The sequence below is a fragment of the Gallus gallus genome, chromosome 3 (assembly GCF_016699485.2).
Source record: "Gallus gallus isolate bGalGal1 chromosome 3, bGalGal1.mat.broiler.GRCg7b, whole genome shotgun sequence".
Lineage (NCBI taxonomy): Eukaryota > Metazoa > Chordata > Aves > Galliformes > Phasianidae > Gallus > Gallus gallus.
This window is the reverse complement of record NC_052534.1, coordinates 104,099,662-104,119,921: the sequence shown is the minus strand read 5'-3', so window position 1 is coordinate 104,119,921 and position 20,260 is coordinate 104,099,662. Positions and strand designations below refer to the sequence as shown.

Below are 20,260 nucleotides of genomic sequence, written 5' to 3'. Positions count from 1 at the left end.
TTTTTATGACTTCAACTTATTTCAAGCACTGTCACTTGTCAGTAAAACACTCACACAAAGTTCTTCGAGGTTCTGATGTTTATTTTTGGTATGAGATTAAAACAAGAACTTCTGTATCCTTTCAGCTTTAAAATCAGTTCACCATCTTCTACCTTTTAAAGTTGCATTTTCCTGTTGTACTCTGCACAGGGATGGGTGGTATAAAGGAATACTTTGGAGGGGAAGCACTCCTGTTAGAGCACCTACTCGGGCTTTCAGTGCTAAAGCAGCTATTTTAAGCGATCCTCACATTTTCAGATGCTCATTTGCAAATGTTGCAGGTGCCAGAATACCTCTGGAATTCTGTTTCTGGATCTCTGTTGAACTGTGAGGCTTGTAAGCTCAATTTCCTTTGAATGATGTACTGGTATGTGCTGTAATCTTAAAGCCAGGCTAAAAATGTCAGCATGCTGGTTGCTGGCACGTTGTGCTTTTGGTCACTGATGAGCCCATCTATCAGGAGTCTTAGTTTATTCTCTAAGCCTTTCTCTAGAAAACAAGGGAGTTATTTTATTTCATAAGGCATTTTTGATTCCTCATGCAGTCCCACATACTTTGCTGTATTGCATACTGCAGCATGATACAGAGACTGCAGTGACTTGCTTTTCTGGTGCCTTTAGCACCAAATGTTTGAAAGACACGTAAAATAGAAATCAGGAAAGAAACGCGAAGCTGGTGCAGTTTCGTTTCTACTGAACTTCAGCACGTTTAAGGCTTTGTTTTGGTCAGTAGGGGAATGCAGTCTGACAGAGGTGGCTACTACTGGGATGGGTTGAGCTGGTAGTGTGCATTGAGCACTGCGTTGTGTAACCCTTGTTCTCAGAATACCACCTGAAATTCAGATGATGTAACATGATGATGGAGTAACCCACTGGAATTGCTTAACAGGGAACAATTATCTGAGAGCTATTTTTAATTTTTTTTTGGAAGTTACAGGCTGTAGAAAAAACGTTGTTGGTCCAGTGCTGCTTTGGGACTGCAGTACCAAGGGCAGCAAATGGGATGGGACACGAGTTGGTGTCGGGTGTTGTTTCTTCAGCTTTAGAAGGAGGAGACTGAAGTTCAGAGTTGACTCCTCTAGTAAAAAGTTTCAGTGCTGATGCAAGTGGAGCTTCTGAAATGCTGTGGCATCAGTCCTGAGTGCTGTCTGTAGTTTGTGATTCAACAGTATGTGAAGCAACTCTTGAGAAGAACAGGAAATAGGAGTTACTCCTCTTTGTTTCTATAAATACGATGATTGCAATGTAAAAGAATTACCTATTATGGCTATACTACGGCCTGTCAAAAATCAGAGCTGTTTTTCAATTTCTAACTTAAATCTCTGACAAGTGGGGGCTTGGAATGTTGGATTTCTAGAATCATAGAATGGCCTGGGTTGAAAAGGACCACAATGAGCATCTGGTTTTAACCCCCCTGCTATGTGCAGGGTCACCAACCACCAGACCAGACTGCCCAGAGCCACATCCAGCCTGGCCTTGAATGCCTCCATGGATGGGGCATCCACAGCCTCCTTGGACAACCTGTTCCAGTGTGTCACCACCCGATGGACATCAGACTCCAACAACAATTGATTCCCCAAGTTCATGAAACTTGGTTGTAATATTACTTGTAATGTATTGTTACTTGTGTGCTGTACAGCTAATTGAAGGTTAACAATCAAATGCCAACTGAACATCTCTCTCATTTTTTTTCTTCTATGACCTGAAAGAGTCCTCGGTTAGCTAGCAAAGCCAGACTTCCACTAAATAACACTGGAGATCCTGAAAACTAGTTACTTCTTTTACACTAACAATCGTACAGCCATAGTTTGTTGGGTTGGTGTTGTGCACTTCCCAATGTGCCAGTCACATTGTTTTAATGCACCCAGTGTCTTTCTGGTTTTGCCTGTATCTCGGTGTCTCTTTGTTGTACGAATGCTTGGAGGGGCAGTTGCTGATGGGACGGACTGACTGTGACACAGATGGGGCTGAGCGTGGTGTGGACCTGGGGACTTCAACTGGGAGGGGGGAGAGGTGCTGCAGCCTGGCTTTCTTCTCCCATGGGGCTTCTCTGGCTATTCCATCAAGGATAAATAGCAGCTGTTGTATCTGAAGTGGAAGATAGTGAGAGAAGAGTTCTTATGTTAGTTCTGCCTCGTTAGGAGGCACGTTTCATTTGTGCTTCTGCTGGATGGATCAAAATTCTCTTTGAGAAAGTGTCTGACAAGATGTCAAATGGGTGGGCTCGTCAGTAACCTGCCCTGAGTGTTGCTCATTGAGATTGGAATGAGAAATAACAGTAAAGAGAGAGCTCATCAAACACGGGCGCTTTGCCCAAATCTACACTGACACAAATAGAAGGTTGGACTAGATGATCTTGGGTGTGTTTTCCAACCTTGGTGACTGTGATGCTATGAAATTAGGAGTTGCAATGTGGAAGTTTTCTTGAGGTGCATGGAGCTCTCTGGATGGCATCTTAGGGCTCTTGTATGGCGCAGGTGGAGAAGTAGAGCTGAAAACTCAAAATGGGATCTGCAGACTGCAAGTAGCAGCATACTGAGTGCAGTCATGCAAATGAGGAAGTAGGAAGCAAGAAAGAGGAGTGTATTTTAAGTTACCACCCATTCAGGAGCAATTGTTACCACTTTCAGTTCTCCGGGAAGACTTCAACCTACAGCCTGGAGTTCCTTCTCAAAGGTAGAAATGGAGAGCTTTTGTGTTTGTTTCTAACATGGACTTCTTCTTTTAAATCTACCTGCTGCTTTTTTTTTTCTTCTTTGTAAACAAAGCAAGTGGACATGGTGATGTGTCTCCTTGTCTGGAATCAGGTTAGTGAATGTATTCTTTCAGTGTGTGGCAGAGCTGGGTTGAATTCCCATCTTCTTCTGTTGAAGTTCATGTACACATCTCCTATGAGAAGACCATAGGGTTTCAGCAGTGAGTTTCCCGAAGTGGGACTCCTGTTCCCTCCTTCAAAACATCTTTGCAGAGAAGAATCAAAGCTGGGACAGCATGAGCAGACAGGGATCTGTGTCTTCTTAGCTTAGTGACGCACATATGCACACAGCAAGGTGAAGTTCTGGAAGTGGCTGAGAGAAACCATCGGTGGGTTTATGTCTCCCCAGACAGAGCTGAGCCGGGTCTTGCTATTCTGAATGGCTTCTGAAGAACTGGGCAGCCTAATAATAATTGTAAAGAGAATGGTAAACCCATCACAGTTTTGTTTCATGATCACAATGGAAACAGTGATTCTTTCATTTTGCGTGGCATCCATTTTGCATGGTCAGTATATTTAGAAAAGCCATGAGTCAGGCAAGCGGGGCAGGAGGATGCTTTGTGAATTCCAATGCCATTTAACCCTTTTTTCAAGCTAGCAAGTAATCCAAGGGTCAGGAGGCTGTTAAAGTTGGAAATGAAATTGAGTGGGAGCAGAGACTTAGACGTGTGGATTGACATACAGCAGGTAAATGCAGAACAAGTCCTTCAAAAGGATTAGTGAAATTAATGTTACTGTTGCGTGTGCTGTTCTTTGGAAGAGTATTTCTGCTAACTTGACGTGTGTTTTGGCCAGTGTTTGAGTCATGACTTGGGTAGAATGGGAACTAGAGTCTAAATGGTATTTCATCTTTTTGAGTACAAAATAGCAATTCCTTCAAGCAGAGATGCCCAAAGGAGTACCTGGCATTTATGAAGGTGCTATTAGGGTGGTTCTGGGTTACCTCTGTTGCAGTTCTAAACTGAATTATGGGGTGAAGTCCTGAAAAGGACAGTTAATGGGATATGTTTGCTTGTTGACTTGAAACTGCCTCCATGCAGGTGGCTGCTGCTTGGAAGAAAGCTCACCTCTGGGAGACCGACACTGATTGGGTTCTAAACACTTTCATTTCAAGTGCCGTATAGTTTTAAAATAGGTATAATTCACACAAGGTCTCACCTAAATAACACGTGCTATACTGGGATCCTGCTACTGCAGTGTGGGTGTGAACCAGAAAGTACAAAGCAGTAGGAATGGAAAATGAGACGTAATTAGCTCGGTAGCAAATAACTGTAATTATGCTTTTTGCAGAAAATACTCATCAGACGCACTATTTCCTAATTGTTCTTACAGCAGAAATCTGCAGTACAGCTTCTTGCTGTCCTTGAGATGGGTGGAAAAGTAGTAGGAGTGTCCAGATGTGTTGCTTGTGTAGTGTTTGCTTTCTTCCAGTAACATCTGGGGTGACTGAACCAGGCATTCCAGACCTGCATTCCAGCTAAAACCATGCACCCGTGGTTTCTCTGAGGAAATATTTTGGAGAAAGAAATGATTTACGTATAAATATTAACAAAGGTAGTAGTAGGACTGTTCTTTGTAAAATGACAAACAAAAATACACCAGTCACCAATTAGAGAGTTGTAGAATATCCCAAACTGAAAGAGATCCAACAAGGACCACTGAGTCCAACCTGTGGCTCCACACAGCATCATCCAAACCCTATGGGTGAGAGTGCTGTCCCAACGCTCCCTGAGCTCCAGCAGCTCAAGGCTATGCCCACTGCCCTGGGATCTGTGCCATGCCCCCTCCCTTTATCCTGCATTCTGACCAGTTCAGATGTTGTCTCAATGGTCTTAAGTTTCCCTTCCCTTCCCTTCCCTTCCCTTCCCTTCCCTTCCCTTCCCTTCCCTTCCCTTCCCTTCCCTTCCCTTCCCTTCCCTTCCCTTCCCTTCCCTTCCCTTCCCTTCCCTTCCCTTCCCTTCCCTTCCCTTCCCTTCCCTTCCCTTCCCTTCCCTTCCCTTCCCTTCCCTTCCCTTCCCTTCCCTTCCCTTCCCTTCCCTTCCCTTCCCTTCCCTTCCCTTCCCTTCCCTTCCCTTCCCTTCCCTTCCCTTCCCTTCCCTTCCCTTCCCTTCCCTTCCCTTCCCTTCCCTTCCCTTCCCTTCCCTTCCCTTCCCTTCCCTTCCCTTCCCTTCCCTTCCCTTCCCTTCCCTTCCCTTCCCTTCCCTTCCCTTCCCTTCCCTTCCCTTCCCTTCCCTTCCCTTCCCTTCCCTTCCCTTCCCTTCCCTTCCCTCAATATTGCGGGAGGGAGCAGAAGCTGCACTTTGGCACATCTCAAACAGTTAACAACTGCTTTAAGCACTGAGAATTTGTTTGCAATAACTGATGGTTCTACCCTTTAAATATAACATCCAAGCTTTCATGTTTTCCCCCTAAATGGAGAAGGGCTTTGTGTTGTTCCCAGTGGTCACTGGGACACCTGATGCTCTTGAGTGGCAAGCTGGATTTCGTGCTGTTCCTGGCATGGATGGGAGCTGAGAAATGAGTTCACCGAGCACTTCTTCTATAATGTTTTGCAGAAATGAATCTTTTCTGTGAGGTGTTCTGGTTATAATGGCTGTTTTCTCATCTTTTTGGTCTGTTCAGGCTGATCATCATCCACACGTGCATGCGGAAGCGCCTAGTGCAGGCCTGCTGTCTCAGTGACAATTATCAATTAAAATTGACTTTTAAGGTATAGTTGAGACTCCAGGAGCATCAGGACAGGGCAGAGAAGCGTTACTCATTTAAGCCTGTTAACAATCCAGCTTGCTTTTCCCACTCGCAGCTGAGAGTGTAGGAAGCTCAGTGTACATGGGCCAGTCACATGCACCATCAGACCCAAGGACTGCAAAGTCTGACTTTCTCTGTAGCTGACTTGAAAAACGGATCTTGAGATTTCTGGGCTTTAGGAGTGGATCTGTGTTGCTATGCTGTGCTTTGCTCTGCTGCTCCTGGGGCTGTTGCTCAGCATCCTGCTGCTCTCCTGCCTTCAGGTTCTCTCCTGGCCCTCCTGGCAGAGCAGCCTCTGCAGCAAGGCATGCTGTAGCAATGTTTAATAACATTGGAAGCATTTGTCAGGAGAGCTATTCATAGATCTCAAGTGTCTCTTGCTGGTAGGGCCTAGGAGGGGTTGCTGCAAGCAACCTAAAAATACCCAAATTCATTTTAGAATTCCTCTCTTGGAATAGATCCAGGCTTCTTTTTTTCATCTTTCTGCAGCTGATGCCTAATGTCACCCTGAGAGATCATTTGGACTCGTCTGCTCTTTCTATTTATGTATACGTGTGTGCGTATTCTGTATGTGTGTGTGCATGCATAGTTATATATCTTACATATATCTTACATAAATGATATTATATATATGTAATATGTATGTATCTGTGTGTATATATAGAAATATAACACATTGCTGAGCAGTATCATTAGGATACTTGACATTTGTGGGTATTTTCAAGTCTCCTGATGAAACAGCTCTGTAATGTGTTGCATTTAAAATATGGATATGTTATTCTTCCCTCGCTGGGCAGCTATATGAGCAATGCAGAGTGAGTTAAGTTTGGATGCAGTACTCTTCTTGGCTCATTTTGAGTAAGCCCAGTGCACGCATGGCTCTGATGTTTACAAGTGACCCAGTGAGAATGAATGGATGAGATCCCATCCCAGTCATCTGATTTTAGCTGTCATTTTTAGGGTATATGAGCATATGAATAATAGGTATTAAAGTGGATTTACAAGTAATGGTGTGTAAACATACAGAGACAGGATTGTTAACGTTGGACCCCGTGCAGGAATGCGCAGTAGGCACAAACACTCTCTCCTATCTGCCAGCAGAACTGGAACGCTTTCTTTCCAGTTGTGTGAGTTTTGGGATGGGATGTGCAGCTGTTGCCTTGGGGGCAGGGCAGCGTGGGGTTGTGAGATGCGTTGCTGATGGAAAGGCAAATGCAGATTAAGGCCACTAATATGATCAGAGGGCTGAAGCACCTCTGCTATGAAGAAGGGTTGAGGAAATTGGGCATATTTAGCTTGGAGAAGAGAAGGCTGCGGGGAGACCTCACTGTGGCCTTCTAGTACTTGAAGGAAGTGTATAAACAGGAGGGGGAACGGCTGTTTATGAGGGTGGATAGTGATAGGACAAGGGGGAATGGTTTTAAACTGAGACAGGGGAGGTTTAGGTTGGATATTAGGAGGAAGTTCTTCACGCAGAGGGTGGTGATGCACTGGAACAGGTTGCCCAAGGAGGCTGTGGATGCCCCATCCCTGGAGGCATTCAAGGCCAGGCTGGATGTGGCTCTGGGCTGCCTGGTCTGCTGGTTGGCGACCCTGCACATAGCAGGGGGTTGAAACCAGATGAGCATTGTGGTCCTTTTCAACCCAGGCCATTCTATGATTTTTATTAGGGCAATTCTTTTTCCAGAGTGCATCCTGTCAGAGTGTTCTCTTTGTAAATCCCTTTAGGAATGGGTGGATTTGAAGGGTGGTTGTTTCTCCACTTTCTGAGCAGAAGCATTCCATACGGAGCTGCAGGTGAACCTTTTAGTGATAGGCACAAGTAACACCAGGGAGCAGTGCTTTGAGCATCCACGCCCTCCCCTTGCCAAGAGAGGGCTGCACCCCACACTGTCTGCCCCGAGATAGCTGTTTGTGTGCTTTATGCTTGAGCTGCTAAACAGTCGGGACTGTTTTCCTTTAAGAATGTGCCACTAGGTACAAGACTGCAAAGAAAAATAATAAAATAATAATGAAACAATCCCCCGCCCCCTCCCAAATGTAAATTCAGCTTGTTCAGCAGCAGCGTGAAGCCCTGCATTGTTTGCTGTCGGAAGTGGGAGCTGAAGGGGACAGACGTTCCCCCTGCTCAGCGGGAGCGCGCAGCGACGTTTTGCCCTTGTTGCATTATTAATGGCACGATGTTTTTATGTTGCAGATGGCTGAGAGCTAGCAAGGCACTTTCAGGACCATGATGGCTCAGTTTCCCACGGCTGTGAATGGTGAGTAGCTCAGTTCTGGTTATTTAGGTAAGGGTGGGAGCGTTTGTTTTTATTTTTTGTTGAAATGCCCCTATGGAAAAGGAGCTGATTTTAGTACCCGCAGCGGCATTACAGGCAGTTTGCTGCAGACTGCTTCCTGTAGTTCAGCTTACCTTGTAAGACTGGGAGAAATTGGCTGCGAGCGTGATTGTGGCATGATTTAGTTACAGTAATGCCTGGAGCATCTAGAAATCTCGGATCAGTCAAAGGGGGTGAGGGATGTGAGTCTTATGTTGTGGGCACTGACTGTTGGCAAGGGGCAATATGCAAAGTAATAGTTGATTTGACTTGCATACCTTTTGTGTTACGTAATGCAGCACAAAATTTGTTTCATTATAATATACTGCTTAAGCTGAAATAGTTGGACATGTTAATCAGTTTACTGTGTTAACTAAAACAATTTTTCTTTAAAAAATAAGACTAATTTAACTACCTCCCTCTTGATTCTGCACTCCTTGGAAACTTTTGGATCTGTTTCTTGATGATTCTCTTTCAAAGATGTATGAAAGACCAAAGTTTAGAATTGTTTGTGTGTATATGTATATAGCAGAGCTCATTAATTCTAAGGAAAGCTTCTTTGTGAAGGCACAAGTTGCAGCTGTCTGCTGAGAAATTTTATGTTTATGTGCTGTTGTTCACAGAGCTGGCCAAAATGGGAAGACAAATATAGGAACAACGCTTTGTTCTTCAGATATTCTAGATAGTGAGTTGAATGATAAAGGTATTTCTTTGTGAAGGTTACTGCAGGACTGGGGGATCTTCATTTAACCAGTTTAGAAAATGATTGCTGCTAAAATGAGTGAAGTAGAGAAAGCAAAGTGTTTCTTAGGCAATGCAAAGTGCTCAGAATTCAAATTTAAACTGTTCTACGTGTTTCACGTGTGCATAAAACACCTTTTTTTTTACACAGACAGTTGCAGTTTGATCTGGACTTTGTTCCACAGACTTAAAAGAGAAGTAAAAGGAGTCAACATATTGCATGTAAAAGGAGAAACCTGTGTATCACTTCCACTTCTTGGGCATCATGAGCAATTTTCTTGTCATGTGCTCTTTGCTCCCCAACTTAAACACAAAATGCTCTTCAGAGAAGACATGTATTTGTGCTCTTGGCTGTCCCTGTGGTTGATTTACACATGGACTATTCCATCCTTTTGGTTTGGCTCTGTCCTCTTTGGTTCTGGTGGAGGACTGCAGGTATTTGACAGCAGTGATCATGTGCATGACTTGAACTCAGAAAGATATTAGCTTGGGAAAGTGGTCCTCTTCTTCATCTGGAATCCCTTGCACAGTTCTTCCCATCAGTTCAAAATGGAACTAGGCCAAAAGGTGCAGTTTTGTTGTGTCAAGAAATGAGTTTTACTGTGTTGAAATACTTAGTAAGAAAAGGAGAGATAGCAGGCAGCAGTTAAGCTCACGGTGTATTTGAATGACTGTGTGTGGTTTTGCAAGGATATTTCTCATGAGAATTGATCAGGCAGGGGAAAAAAGAGTAGTTTTAACGTGATTTCTGGATAAATATTGAGCAATTTTTACTACTGAAACTGTTCTGTCATCTGTGTTCCTCTTCCCTGCTACTTCCTACTACTGTTTGCATTCAAAGTAGATCACCTACATTTAACACTCACTGCAAACCTCTAATTATGGTATTAGACATTGGTAATGACTTCAAGCATTGGATGAAGAATGAGGTTATGCACGAGGCAATAAAACCTGTAGGCACTCCTGTAGCCCAAGTGGAGAGCACTGGCTGCCTGCCATGGAGCACTGACCCTTTCTTTTGTTCTCTACTAGGGGAAAATTGTGTGGTTTTTTTTTTTCTGGAGGAAGAACCTCTTGTTCTTTTCAGGGTGCAAAGTCTTAGCCTTTATATCATTATTTACAGAAGTAGTTTCTGTTTCGGGATTATTTTTTGTGTTTGGTGTTAAAAGCGAGCAGATAGCGTGTGTGTGTGCAAGTGAGCAATTACATGGTACAGAATGACACCAGACTTGAGAACTGCAGGGTTCAAATGACAAAAGTGAGGTACTTAGAACATCTCAAACCAAGTGAGTGGAAGAGGCTGCAGCACCTTGTTTTCCATCTGAGCAGAGAAAGGGAAGAAGGTTAACTCACTTAACTGCTGGAGTTCCAGTTCAGAGACTTGAATTCATGGAGGGCACCTTGGGAGCTCTCCCAGAACAGGTACTCAAGACTCCGCAGCCTGAGCATGTGGCTGACAGCCAAGCTGCATGTTGGGCTGAGAACTGACATACTCTTTTGTAATTGTGTAGTAACACGTAAACATTAGCTTGGTGGGGCCTTCTGTGCTCCTGGGACACATACTCTTGCTAAACCACTTACCTTTCCTCTCTAAAGATAGACACAAGTACACAGTGAACATCTACAGAGGAGTTCCCTTTGACCTTCCATTTTGGTCCAAGGTGACCTTTGTGGGTGTGTTACTAACAGGCTGGAAATGCAGAGAGGAGAAGCAGGACTTGAAGAGTGCATGTTGATTTTTATGGAACTCAGGATGCATCTGCAAGGTCTGACAAACTGAGGCTAAATGTAATGGTTGTGATGACTTTTTATGTGAACAGGCAAGGCCCAGTGATGTGTTTCTGTGGAAAGGCTGCAAGTTGCAAAGCATGCATACAGCACCAGATAGATCACAGGCATTGGAGTCTACTGTGAGATCCAGGTCTAATCTAAGGAACTCATCTCAAATCCTGTAAGAGTGGCATTTAGTTAAACTAAATATCAAATACTTAAAAAATTACATTCCTAAGGAATGAGTTAGCAGTTAAAAATAGGATAGGAACTGAAACAGATTAAAATGCATTTCCATGTAATTTATCTATCTGATTGCTCTATCTGTCATAAAGCAGCTTTTCCTGCCATGGGATGTTTTCTGTTACAATTGGGGAGCAGTTGCAAGATGTTGCTGTTCTCCTAACTCCTCTTCTTCTGTAGGTTAGAATTTTTCAGACTGGGGCTGGATCTTGGTTTAGGGAGATTTAATCTTGACAGTCTTGCAGGAATGAGGAAGGCAGTCTTTGCTGATCAGTATCTCAGAGTTTCCTTAAGTACCATGGGAGTTTTGGGACCGTGGTTTTCCTGTTTATGTTTTTGTTTGTCCTTCTTCTTCCCTCCTACCACCTGTTTCCTTTGATATAATGTGTAGTGGTCCGACAGGAAAATAACCTCTGATAAGCTGAGATGCAAAAAGTAATACTCATAACTCCACTTTCTTTTTAAGCTTAATAATTCAAGCTGGATTTTGCCCTGTTAGTGAATTCAGTGCAGAATGGAGTTGTGGTTCCACTATTGTCAAGAATAATGCACTCATGGATTGTGTTCTCTATTTAAAACATCTATCTCAAGATCCCTGATCTGAAATTTCTTGAAATTGGTCATTGCAGTTCAATTAAAACCTTAATGGGTGCAACATGACTCTTAACCTTGCGTGCACTGCAGACACGGAAACTGTAGACTTGAATATCAGTAAGTGTAGATAAGGATACTGAGCTGAATTACAACTTGCAAAGGAAGTAGCAGAACTTGTTCTTCCACCTCAAGTAAGGGAAAGGAAATGAGGGAAATTCAAAGACAAGGACAGAAATATTCTTTGGCCTTACTTACATTTGTAAATTAATCCCTGGTTCTGCATGAGGATGTTGGTTTTGCTTGATACAGAGCAAACTTCACGTGTTCAAGTCAGATGGACTTACATGTTCCACTATCAAACTCTGCAGAACATTAGGTTTCCAGTTGCACATCCCGTATCAGATGTGTCCTTCAGTTCTAAGAAGTGAGAAATAGTTCTGTGGAATTACAGAAGTATCTTGTTCATATGTAATTTTTGGAAGATGAAAATAGCAAGACATGGAGGTAAATGTTAACACAATAAGAGGAGCTGGGTTTTAATGGAGGTGGCATCCAATGCTTTCTTCAGTCTCTGAATTTTGTGGATAGAGTCAAACAAGTCTTGTCTTTGGAGTTTATTAGAGAGAGAACTGGCTGAAAGGGAGAGAAAATGGAAGTACTAGACTTGGATGTTGTAATAGTGAAATTCTCCATGGATTGTTATCCTGGGACCAAACTAACTCATTTATTACTTATGGAAACATCATTAATACAAAGCACTTGTATGCTGGTTAGATTTTCTGATGACACAAACGTAGGAGTCATTTTCCAGGGAGGACTGTTCAGGAAACACTGCGTATCATTGGTTCAATTCCATTGCATTTCCGTTGTACTTCCTCAAGTAGCTTTTTAGTCATGCTACTGTAGGCTGGAAGAATTTCTGCTGTGTGCTGGGACTGCAGGGTTTGGCTGTGACTAAGGGGGAAGACAACCGGATGTCTTAGATGGTCATGTTATAATTATGTAATTTGAGGGAAAGGAAATGCATCGTAGAATGTGATGGTGAAATAGGTTATATTGTGTGCTGTTGCATAATGCAATGCAATAAGGCTGCCCAGGGAGGTGGTGGGGTCACTGTTCCTGGAGGTGTTCCAGAACCATGGACAGTGGGCATGGTGGCGTGGGTTGGGGTTGGACTTGGCAATCTTACTGGTAGCACAAAGTTCAATAGAGATCACAGAATGGCCCGAGTTGGAAGGGACCTCAAGGATCATGAAGCTCCAGCCCCCATGAATCGGTTGTTAATGTGTTGGGATGGACATCAGAATGGTTCTGAGATGTTCTGGTCCCTGTGGTCAGGGAGGAATTTGAGCGCCGTAAGGCAGAGCTTTGTTTTTGGGAAGGAGTTCTGCGTTGTACCTCCTCAGAGTAGCTGCAGTCCAGACATGATGACCTTGGAGGTCCCTTGCAATCCTAAACCAACGTTCAGTGTTTGTTGGTAACTTGGCAAATAGCATCCACTGAGTTACTTTAAGCTGTCTTGTCTTGATGAGGTTTTACTTTTAGGGCTGTGTTAGTTTTTGCAAGGTGCACTGAGTGGGGGACCAGGGGATTCATCACATGTAATATGTCTATAATTCAGGCTGCTTTAATCATTTTGGATGCCAGTGAGACTTCCTCATGGTTTTGTTGCTACTCAGAGCGTATACTTAAAAAGACAAAGCAGAAAATGTAAGGAGATCAACAAATACTTCCCCAAAATGAAGCCAAAGCCTGAAGGCTTCATTGTAGGGAATCAAACATCAATCTGCCACATTGCAGAGATTCAGAGGGCTTTGACTATTGAAAATTTCACTTATCTTGATAGAAAGATGGGCTCCAGCATTTTGGGAATTGCACTCCTACTCTGATAAACTGCTTCATATGGCTTGTGCAACTTAGGGTTGTTTGGCATAGTGTGAAATACTGCCTTCTTAACATCTGCTAATTACTGTGCCTTCTTGTGGTTGTTATGGCCTATACACGTTGAACAGGCCAGAGATGATGATAATTGGTATTGGCAGAATGAGTTCAGGTTTAGCCCCCTAATCATAATAGCAAGAATAAACCATTTTTAGATGTTGTCCATAGTCTGTCAAATGCATTTACACAATGCTGCAATGTTACTTTAATTAGGGATGTTTTAGGTTTGGGCTTTTCAGTATCCTGGATCAGTTGTTGAGGACATCTGCTGTTTTTCTTACAATTGAACAGCTTTCAATCCTAACCAAGATAGCTGGAAGGGGTGAAATGCTGGAAAACTTAAAAACAAGAAATGTTTGTGGGACTAAGTTTCTTACCAGTACATAATGAAATTATTGAGCTTACAGTAGGAAGAAAATGTGGTTGTTTTTTCCTTTTCCTTTCTGGTGGGGACTCATTGCCTCAAAACACCTGGGAACCCAAAGCTCCAAGTGCTTGGAACCAAAACCTGTGGACTTTTGGCTCCAGAAGTCTCCCACATTGCTGATATCTGAAAGCTAACAGAATGTCATGCCCAAGGAAGGACTCTGTTCCTGATTATCTTCTTTCAGTGAACATGATCCACTGGGGGAAGAGGACTGGGGACTATGGTATAATTGGGTACTGAAAGTTTTAAGTTCTTAAATGAGACATCTTAAAATTTATTGTATTTAAAAATCAAACTCCAGCATGCCAGGAAACTATTATTTATACTGACTATAGCTGAAGAATCTGCTAATTAGTAATTAACATACTGATGAGTATAGCTTAAGCAAACTTGTGTTCTTGCTTTTGTTACCTTTGTGGGCATTTTTCCAGATTTCCCTATATGTTAGCTGTGTACTATGACTAGAACTTAGGAAGAAGAGGGTAGCAAGAATGATTGGAGCACCTTCCTTATGAGGAGTAACTATATTGACTGAGACTTTCCAGCTTGGAACGATGGATACAACAAATGTGTATAGAATGATGAATGACCTTGGGAAGGTGACAAGAGAGTGGTAATTGATCTCTCATAATAGGAGAATTAACCAGTATAAAATGAAAATACTATAGGCAGCTATCAAACAGAGCACTTAGCACAGCGTCAGTTAAGCACTGAAAGCTGTGGATGCCAAAAGGTAACTTGGATTCCATCGGTGATTAGACATAGATGCATTTTCATCCCATTAGGGAGATACACGTGTGGATCAGGGGCTACACTGGGGGCTGAGAAAATACAGTGAGGAAATGCCACCACAGGCTCACTCCATGGTTTCCTTCCGTGCCAGGTGTTTGGCTTGGGAGCTGGCTGCTTAGCGAGGTGAATAGTTGGTCTGAGCTGGCAGTCGTTACCATGGCTTGTTTCTTAAATTATCTCCTAATTTGTTCTATTCCACGGATTTCTCAGGAAATGCCTCTTCATTTTTCCTTGTCTCACCCTTCCTGTCTGTTTTTTTTTTTTTTTCTATTTTGTGGTGGTTCTCTTTTCCTCTTCATCCTACACTTCCTCTTCAAGTCTGAGAAACTGGAAGTATGAAGATAATAACTACAGAAGTTACTGTGAAGGATATAATATTATTTGAACAAAGTTCTGCTCTGATTTTATGTCAACTTCTGTTGTAAGAGTATCATTTCCTTTCCTCAACCTAATTTCAAGGATTGTTTTGCATCCTCTTCCTTGTTTTTTTTTCTGCCAGCATTTCTCCCAGCACTGAAAGATTTGTTAGCTGCTGCAGATGAAAACTGACCTGAATCTTGTTAGTTTTGCTGCATTCCACAGAGATTTGCTAGACAATGATTAAACAAATTGTCCCTTTGTAACTTTACTAATTAATTAGTAGGGTTTTTCTGAATGCTGGTGGGCAGCAGTATAAAAAGAATCCACTTTGACTAATGAAAGGCTTTAATCTAAGCACCGACAGGTTTGCTTCCTGAACAGGGCTGATTAAAAGCTTTTATTTTCCTTATTAAACACTTTGATTCTATACAGGTTGACAGCAGTTCGTCCAGAAGAGCTGCTGGCTTGCCCTAAACTGAAGGATAAGCGTATCTTCCAACTTCTGTGTCATGTTGTGCTGAGGAAGGCTGCAGAGGCTGCCAGCTGAAAGTATGCTTACACCTGCAACGAATGGAGGCAGGCTTTGCCTCCTGGGGTATGAGAGAACGTGACAGAGGACCCTCCATTTTATGTTGTGATCACATTCCTTTGAACATCTCATACCTTCCACTGAGAAGTTTCTGTTGTTGTGGCTTTATGTTGTTGTGACTATATTTGTCCCTTTTCTAAAATCCGTCAGGAAGTATTCATATTGTACGAATCCATGTCAGGGGATAGAAAAATGAGATTATGATATGATGATCAAAGGGCTGGAGCACCTCTCCTATGAGGAAAGGTTGAGGGAACTGGGCTTGTTTAGCTTGGAGAAGAGAAGACTCCAGGGAGACCTCATGTGGCCTTGAAGAGAGCGTATAAACAGGAGGGGGAACGGGTGTTTATGAGAGTGGATAGTGATAGGACAAGGGGGAATGGTTTTAAACTGGGACAGGGGGAGGTGTAGGTTGTATCTTAGGAGGAATTTTTTCACCCACAGGGTGGTGACGCACTGGAACAGGTTGCCCAAGGAGGCTGTGGATGCCCCATCCCTGGAGGCATTCAAGGCCAGGCTGGATGTGGCTCTGCGCTGCCTGGTCTGCTGGTTGGTGACCCTGCACATAGCAGGGGGGTTGAAACTGGATGATCATTGTGGTCCTTTTCAGCCCAGGCTATTTTATGATTCTGTGATTACTTTACATGCACCCATCAGTAACTCAGTGATTACAGATGATTTCAAGAGCATTGGTTTTCCAGTTAGGCAAAAAGTAATTTGTATTTATTGCTGCTATTGAACTGAGATTTGGGGAAGGCTATTTAAGGTATTTTTTTTCATTAAAACTTCTTAAAATATCATTGAATGAGTTGACACAGATGCTAGAACCAGCTAGCACAGAAGGCAGCACACCAGTGTGCACTTCAGAGTATGATCACGTTTATACTCATGTTGTCATCTGTTCTTGCATTAGTGGAGCTCTCACAGAACTCCAAAAAGATCTTCATTTACACATTTTAAAAAGGAAATTGATGCACTTTGCTCTGTGTTTCTTCTTTTAAAACGTTTTGCTGGGTACAATGCATCATGTTTCAGTGGAGTTTGGCAATAATTGAATTAAAAAGGAGCTTCTAAAAATGGATAGCCATAATGAGCTAAATGATACTGTGATTGTGTAAGTATAGTCATATCCCATTGTTATAACCTGATAGTTTAAGTGCTTTGGAATCATCAAGTTGCACTGTTAAATTCAGATAACAATTGGATCGTCACTGTAAGCATCAACTGTAGGCTGCCTGGAGGGATTGTTGGCTGCCCAGGGAGGTTGTGGATGCCCTATCCCTGGAGGTGTTCAAGGCCAAGTTGGATGGGGCCGTGGGCAGCCTGGTCTAGTATTAAATGTGGAGGTTGACAGCCCTGCCTGTGGCAGAGGGGTTGGAGCTTCATGATCCTTGAGGTCCCTTATAAGCCAAGCTATTCTGTGATTCTATGACTGTACTATGATGTATCTTACACTAGACAGGCGATGTGTCTTTAAGTTGTTGTAGGGATTATACTCATTCTAAAAGGAGTGTATTTCTAATTGAGATCACAGCATGGCAAAGAAGTTCTTGTTCATTCTTTACAATAGGTTTTGTACATCGAAGTGGGTCTTCAGTCATGATGATCACGTCAGAGTGAAAATAGGGCATGGTATGGAATGCTGTTCATGTTTACAGGGCACCTGCGTAAACAGCCCCAGTATTTAATTTTAGTGAACTACTGAAGCTGAGGATTTCTAATGCACTAAAATATGTAGAAGTCCTGTGCAGAATAGGGGCAGTACAAATTATACCCTGCAGTGCAACATCTGCTGCTTCTTTCTTCACGTTTCTGTGAGCATGCCTTTGAGTTAAGCAGGCGTTTCTTGGCCAGATCTGTTAACAGCCTCACTGTGTGGAGCAGTTATTTTTGGACACCACATCAGAGACTTTCAAAAAACTTACCAAAAAAAAAAAAACAAAAAAACCCTCTTGGCTTCAGAGGGCACAATTCATAGACCTTTAGTGAAAATATGGAAGGGGAAACCCAGGAGCTTTTTTTCCCCACTGTTGAATGAGCTTCAGCTACAGGTGTTTCCTTTGTAACAGCGTATGTGTTAAAGAAACTGCTCAAGTTGTCCTTAAGCACAGACGTGCCCTTTTCTTTTTCTCTGGCAGTTGTTGCCAAGTTGCCTCGTACTTCCAGAGCCTCTGTGATGCTTTTTGGGTAGGACAAGTAGTAGTGGGATTAATGTGTGTATTGGGAAGGGAGGTTGAGTATTGGTCATGCTGTGGTCCAAGGATAGGGGAACTGGGAGTCAAAGATGAGCAGGTAGTGTTAGGGGTGGGCAAAGAATCTACAGAAATAAAGAAAAATCAACAAAAAATAAGAGAAACGGGTACTGAAAATATTAGAAACGGTGGTAGGAAATCTGGGAATTCATAATAATGGTGAAGTATTGTGTGCTTGAGACTCTTAGCGTGTTTATCCAACACCAAAGAAAAATGAAAAGTGTTATTCCACGCTTCATTTGTCTCAGTTGGGATCGTTCTGTTTGATCTGTAGTGAATATTTCTGTGGTGAACTTAATTCCAGTCTCCTTGTGTTCATATTTGTAGGTAGAGTTATCCCAGTACGTCGCACACCAAGCAGGTCTCTTGAGTCCACTTGATGAGAGGCAGCAATAAATGTTCTGGGTGGTTGAACTGTGGAAAGTCCCTAGTTATGAAGCTGCAGGCAAGCTGCTGCATGAAATTTCCCCCTTTTTAAACATGGGGATAAATATTTATTTAGGGTCATTATGAAGTTTACTGCTAGTTTTTTTTGGATGGTTAAAAAGATGGTGTATAATCACTAGTCTTCATGACTTGTGTGTGCAGGGAGTGCTCTTTCAATTTAGTTTTATTATCTCAGTGGAGTTAATTAACTTTGTAGCTTGTAGGAGCATAGTTTTTCTGAGAGAGTACCAAACAAGCTGCACCAACCAGTGAGAAACAGACACAATTCTCTGTAGAATGTGATAATGCCTTGCAGTGTTCTGCAAGTGAAGAAGTTGTCTGTTTTGCTAATAACACCAATATGCACAGCTCCATTTGCCTATGGGTAATACTAACCAGTGGCAGAAGTTTCACAGCATTTTGAAGGCTGTTTACTGCTCTTCTAGAACTGCACTTTCTTTCCTCCCCTCTTTTACATTTGCAGCTTGCCCTTTTGAGGAAAGAAGTGTTTGTTTCTGTTTTGTGTTGGCAGCCCATCAAAGCAAGTCCTTCAGAAATGCCATTAGGACTCTGCATCAGGCCGATAACCTTCTGAAGAAAACACTGTCCCTAATAAGGTCTGTGGTCCTGTCATAAACAGACCCTTAAGTTCTCTTAGGAAGATGTCTTTTGTTTAGAATGAGCTTAAAGGAACAGAAGAAGTTGCTTAATCCCCAGCATAGTTGTCTTTTCCAACCTTAAGCATCATCGTCATCATAGATTGTTACTTCCTAAGGCTCACCACTGCTCCACCAAGGGATGTGTGTGTGCCTCTTCCCCAGAGCTGTGATGGAAAGGCATCCCCACCCACCCAAGTCTGACCAGAGGAGCTGGATGCCTGCAGGTTGATTTTTGTGAGTCATGTATGGTGTGCCATGATTAAGAACTGGGGCAGTGAGAAATGAAGAACAGCGAAGGCTCTGGGCAAGCTTGGTTGTTCCCTTTGGCCAGATCTGACTTACCAGCAGCACATTTCTCAGCCTGGGGACTGAGAGGTTTAGGCAAAAGACTTGGGGGAGTCTAGAGATGTTTAGTTGGTATGTCTTGGTGGCACATTTCTCTTTGTTTTTTCCTGCAGGAGTGGTCTTCCTATTGTTGCACACTTCAGTGTGCCTGCGATGCTACTGATTTAGTGGAGTTGTACACTTCTTTTTCACTTACCCGTCTCTGTTGTACATCAGAAGACGTTCAGTGGCCCAGCAAACTTGCTTGTTTGTCTACCAGGCAATGCTGACAGGTCAGATTTAGCAAATAATTGCTTTGGGAGATGACCACAGTACTCCTGAGGATTGTATCATGTTTTGATAGTGATTTTGCAGGGGGGCTGAGTTTCAAACTAATTTTATCATCTGTGGTAAGTCTTTATTGTGGTGGTCTCATTTGTACCATAAATAAACACAGTAATTACTTTGAAGAACGGTTTCACGAGGCACTTTGTGGGCTTGCCAAGGCCTTGTGTTCAACCTTGTTGTTCAAAAGTTGATTTCAGATAGACTGATGTGGTATTTTTGCTTGGAGGGATCTTATTTTTAATGATGCTTTCAGTACAAGCATTTTTTGTTCTTATTATTCTTATCTCCAAACAGTAACATCAAAAGAATCACAGACACCTGGTTAAGCTGAAAATGAGCCCTCACAGTACTTTCACCTTCCCTCTTGTGCTATGCTCTTAATTTTGTTTCTTAGCTTGTAAAGAATCACAGCCCCGGGAGGACTTTGTTTGGGTATTCCTTGTTCCACCCTGCTTATCTCAGTTCTGTTTGGAATTTATGGGATGTTTTCCTGCAACCTTGTAAATTACAAGGTGCTCTGTTACCTCCTCTTAGATGTCTTTAGTGTTGACAAGTCTTGAGAGATACTGCTAAAATTATTGAAAATGAATGTTTTCTTTGAATAATGAATGTATATTTCTATATGTTTCCTTATGAGTAGAATGTTCGGGTTACCTGGGCTTTGGGTTTTAAGATCTATTGCATTACTTTCTTCTGCGTCTACAAGAGCCCTCAGTAGATGAGAGCGTATCTTTATGGGATAAGTTATGAAGGATCTATGGTTTCTCTCTCTGGCACAGGAAAAATCTGAAATTCTTACCTTGGAAAATGAATTATTGGCAGGTGGGTCTTTTCAGGATATGTATTTTCTCCACTTCTTTCTTCTGCTGCCATATGAGTTCATGGCTCACACTTGGACAGGACTGTGGCTTCTTGGGGTGTGCTTGGCTGTGGTG

The 20,260-nt window shown here is 42.7% G+C and overlaps 1 protein-coding gene across 10 annotated transcripts in view; it reads left to right on the top strand.

Annotated features, from left to right (window-relative positions):
• The window catches only part of ITSN2 (intersectin 2), a 68,452-nt gene that overhangs the window by 3,448 nt on the left and 44,744 nt on the right, over positions 1-20,260 (top strand). For 6 of the 10 annotated variants that reach the window (XM_015285036.4, XM_419989.8, XM_015285035.4 and 3 more), the window contains exon 2: positions 7,739-7,802. In XM_015285036.4, coding sequence (XP_015140522.2) covers positions 7,772-7,802 — 31 coding nt within the window. In that variant the 5' untranslated portion in view covers positions 7,739-7,771. Of the gene's footprint in view, positions 1-2,640; positions 2,846-7,172; positions 7,519-7,738; positions 7,803-8,049; positions 20,148-20,260 lie in introns of those variants that run through there. The other 4 variants (XM_040698009.2, XM_040698005.2, XM_040698007.2 and 1 more) reach the window with 4 other exon arrangements.